This window comes from Setaria viridis, chromosome 9 (assembly GCF_005286985.2).
Source record: "Setaria viridis chromosome 9, Setaria_viridis_v4.0, whole genome shotgun sequence".
Classification (NCBI taxonomy): domain Eukaryota; kingdom Viridiplantae; phylum Streptophyta; class Magnoliopsida; order Poales; family Poaceae; genus Setaria; species Setaria viridis.
The window spans coordinates 38,317,205-38,321,871 of record NC_048271.2 but is presented as its reverse complement, the minus strand read 5'-3'; the positions used below and the strand labels follow the sequence as shown (position 1 = coordinate 38,321,871).

General features: G+C 54.3%; 1 protein-coding gene across 1 annotated transcript; it reads left to right on the top strand.

Annotated features, from left to right (window-relative positions):
* The first annotated feature begins 3,728 nt into the window (after window positions 1-3,728).
* On the top strand, window positions 3,729-4,667 carry LOC117835619 (uncharacterized). Its single transcript, XM_034714968.1, has one exon. The coding sequence runs from the start codon at window positions 3,729-3,731 to the stop codon at window positions 4,665-4,667; it is 939 nt and encodes a 312-aa protein (XP_034570859.1).

Sequence of the window (4,667 nt, the reverse complement as noted above, 5' to 3'; positions counted from 1 at the left end):
CCCTGTTCCGATGTTCTTCACTCTTCACTGCTCTGTTGGCCGTTAGGCGACAGCGACTGCTGGCGCAACTGTTGCAGTGCTACGTACCGTGGTTGAACCGGTCTCGCACAGTACTCTCGCAGCCGTCAGTGAACGCGTGCGTGCACTGAAACGCGAGGCGCATCTGATTTTACACGGATCGACCACCAATCCCGTTAACACATGCTAATGCATGCATCCGCGATGCACGCACGCACAAAAGTTCCTGCGGTTCGTGCATGGATCCGTACGGGCGACACCCCTGGGGCCTGGCCCTGGCGCCCAGAGCCAGAGATGCTTTGCCGCCTCAGACGCACGACGAGCTAATGAACCACCAGACGCGCACTGAAAACACGTGACCGATCGATCCATCCATCGACGGGCAGGAGCCTAACAAACGGGATGAAGCCTAAGCAAAAGCGCAGCTGCCCCGCGGACTCGCGTCGCCATCGCTCGCCGGAAGTTTAGTGCCGGCGGGTCCCATCACCCCATCCCATCGGCATCTCCATCGATCTGAAGCGAAACCCCAGCGGATGGATCAATCATTTGTTCTGTTGGGTGCAGCGCACCCGTCCGTGATCCGTCGCCGAACCGGGCGGGGACGAGGGGGGTAGTCGGGACGACGAGCGAGCCGCGGCCCACCACGCACTCGCTTGCTCGCCAAAAGGCGATCGATCGATCGGGTGGGGGAGCATCGCGCCGCGCATTCAATGCGCGCAGGCCTACGCACAGGTCGGAGGTCGCCGGGCGATCGGGTTCGGTCCGGACCGAACTGGGGCGTCAATGAGTGACCCTTGTTTACTTCACTCTCAACTTCCAACTTTGACACTATGCAAAAAGAAGATTCTCCATCACATCAAACTTACGGTACATGTATGGAGTACTAAATGTAGACGAAATTAAAAACTAATTGCACAGTTTTATTGTACTTTGCGAGACGAATCTTTTGAGCCTAATTAGTCAATATTTGGATAATAATTCACAAATACAAACGAAACGCTACAGTGTGCTACAGTGCTGTAACAGTAATTTGGCACCTCCCAATTTTGCCAACTAAATAAGGCCTGAGGTGAGGTGGGGTGGGCAGTGGCCGCGGCACAGGCACGGGCACGGAGGGTGGGCGGGCGGGCGCGGAGGGGCCCGGCGGCCGGACGTGCCCATGTGAGCGGAGATCGCCTCCGACGCCGGGCACCGGCGGCACCGGCACTGTGCGTTCCCTGATCCCTGAGCCACGTGTCCGCACCGGGATGGGGATACTAATGCTGTGTGGGGAGGAAATTTAATTTGTTGACGCACCTCGATGCCAAGCTGGCTTATTTACGACTTTGCGATTTGGGGAGCATGTATAGAGCACCTGGTCATCTTGAGATTTTCTAGACTATTGGACTACTATTATCCAACTCATCCACATTAATCTATTTGCGCAGCGAATTTATTCGGATTGAGCAACTCCAAGAGTACCTCAAAATTTTTTTTCCCAAAACTATGTATCGGGGGTTCTCCTAAAAATTTTTTCAAAAAAACATATCAATCTACAGCAGATCGCTAATAAATTGCTCCCAATATTTTCAAAACAAGCCACGTCATCGTATTGGGCCCATCGGAAGGAATGCGCAGGCGTGCGGGAATCAGGATTGGGGGAGGAACGCCAACGCTAAAATATACGCGGTGGCAGGCTGTTTTTTAGCGTCGCTAAAAAATTGGGGAAGGTTTAGGTGGACTGTTGGAGTTCTTTTTTTCTCCTTTTCTCCCTAAAAAAGATATTATGGGTAAGATTAGCAGACTTTTGAAGTTGCTCTAACACCCTTGTACTCCAGGAGCGGAGCTTAGTTGAGACCAAACGAGGCCATGGCCACCCGTGCCCAACCTAATCTCCACTGAATAAACAGTAATTTTGCTATTGTTCATAGGTGTTTCGTGTTTAATTCTATAGGTTGGATCCTCTGATTTGTTTATCAAGCTCCGCCTCTGCTCCAGTACATACTAGCTCCGCCTCCGATTTGTTTTCATCGGATGCAAAATTGATCGCATGTGGAAAACAGTTTTCCTTATGCAAACATAAGGAAAATTGTTATATAAGCTCTATGTGAAAATGTACGGAAGATTCTGGAGAAATTAAAATTGTTTCTACGGCAGTGATAGAAAGCCTTGAACCTTCCCTCTCCCCTTAACCTACTCAGCACCATACCTAAGCTAACATGAGGATTTAACATTCACATCCGTGGTACGGGATGCCTTGAACTAACATTTCCACTAACCAACATGGCTTCTACATACTAGTGAATGGTGACGTAACATTGTTACAAATTCGTCCTTAGCATTCCTCCCATTCAGCCATTCATGCCCTCAGATTCACTATCGATGTTTTGTCCCGATAATGATGCACATCCATATTCCACCATAAGGCGCACCATCGCCTTTGCAGGTCTCTATGAATTTGTATATGTTGTCGACCAATGAACCATAACATTGTTACCGAAAAGAGGCTCGCCTCTGTTCCACCTTCCTAAACCAAAATACAACCCTAATCCAGTTTGATTGTCATTGGTCTTTGGATAAATGTATTTCATGACTTTTAGATGTCAAAGTCGACTCAAAGCAAAAAAAATGTAAGCCATACTACGAATATTATACGCATTCTTAAGGACATGTATTATATGATAATTTTGGGCACTATTATTATATGACTTCACTTGACCAACAATCCGTTGCTACACTGCTCCCTGCACTTGAGATTCCCCTTGTTTGCAGCCAATGCCCAATGTGAGATCCCGGAGCAGTACAATGGACAGCGTGTTCTTAGCTAGGTAGTTCCAGTTTACACGTTATCACACTGTCCAGCTGCGCAAAAGTGATGTTCCAGGTCAGGAAACAAGCCCCACCAACGACAAACAGTAACTCGTGCTTGCTTAGCCTTGTTTGCTTCCTCATGCTTATTTTTAGCACCCGTCACATCGAATATTTATTAAACGTAGACTATTTACAAAACTCATTATATAAGTGGAGGCTAAACGGCGAGACGAATCTATTAAACCTAATTAGTCCATGATTTAACAATGTGTTGCTATAGTAAATATTTGCTAATGATGGATTAATTAGGTTTAATAGATTCGTCTCGTCGTTTAGCCTCCACATATGTAATAGGTTTTGTAAATAGTCTATATTTAATACTCCTAATTAGTATCTAAATATTCGATATGCCACGTGCTAAAAATAAACAAAAACCTGCTGTCTTTTCCAGTTCCAGCACTTCCCCGTAGCTAGGTTCTAGAGTCTAGAGTAGGGAGTATCAGTATCTTGTCCAATAAGATATCTGGCTTCGCAAGCATCTTTCTTCGGCCACAAGCCAACCAACTCCATCCCATTCCGAGGCAAAGGCAAGCCAAGCCCCGGTCAAACGTGTTCCACTCACCACCCACCCGTGCGGGCTCCGCTCTCTCCCTCTCGTCTCTTACCAGCAGAGTACTACCAGTCTACCGCGCCCGCGCGCTGGGGATCCATCCACCCCATCGTCCACGTCACATCGCGGCACGATACCCATACGCCCCTATAAAACACCGCGCGCCTCCCCCCCGCTCACCACCACACCCCGAGTCACCACTCACCACCGCATCCAAGCCCAGCGGCCGGCCTCTTCTCCTCCTCGACCAAAGCAGAGCAAGAAGAGCAAAGCAAAGGGCGGAAGCAGGCTTGCAAAGAAGCCGGGCGCGATGGCAGTCGGGTTCCGTCGGACGCTCACCACGCTGGCGTCGCCCAAGTCGGTGGCGCCGTCGTTCCTCCTCGACTGCGCGCGGCCCAAGAAGCTGTCGTACGCGCGGGTGCGGTCCACCAGCCTCCCCGTGCGCCTCCACCCGCTGGCGGCGGCGCTGCACGACTCGGCGCGCGCGCTTCTGGCGTGGGCCGACGCGCCCGCGCAGACGGGGCCCGCGTGGGTCGCCGACGGCGCCGGCCGAGCCGGGCGCGTCCTGGCGGGGCTCGCGGACCTGCTCCACCACCCGCAGGCCCGGGACGCGCTCCTGCGGCACCCCTGGACGGAGCAGCTCCTCGACGACCTCCTTCTCCTCGCCGACCTCCACGGCTGCTTCCGCGAGTCGCTCGTCGCGCTCAAGCAGCTCCTCGCCGAGACGCACGCCGCGCTGCGCAGGCGCGACGGGGCCCGACTCGCGGCGGCGCTACGGGCGCAGCGGCGGTCGGCGCGGGAGGTGTCCCGCCTGGCGTCCTCCGCGCGGGACCTCTCCCACCGCGCGGCGCCCGACGACGAGTCCGACGAGGCCACGCTCGCGGACGCCTTCGCGGCCGCCACGGCCGCCGTGTCCGCCGCCTCGTCAGCGGTCTTCGCCGGCGTGTCCACGGCCTCCGCCGAGTCCGCCGCCAGCGCCGCGCCGTCCCCGAGGACCCCGACGCCCTACTCCCCGGCCCGCACGCCCGCCAGCCCGATGTGGCTGGTGACCGACCTGCTCCGGCGGCGGCGGACCGTGTCGTTCGAGGACTCGTGCAACGAGGAGGAGGAGGAGCGGAAGGCGGCCATGGGCAGGGTGCGCGGGCTCGAGCAGTGTGTCGACGCCGCCGAGTCCGGTTGCGAGGAGGTGTACCGCGCGCTCGTGAACGCCAGAGTCTCCCTGCTCAACCTGCTCACGCCCACATTCTGA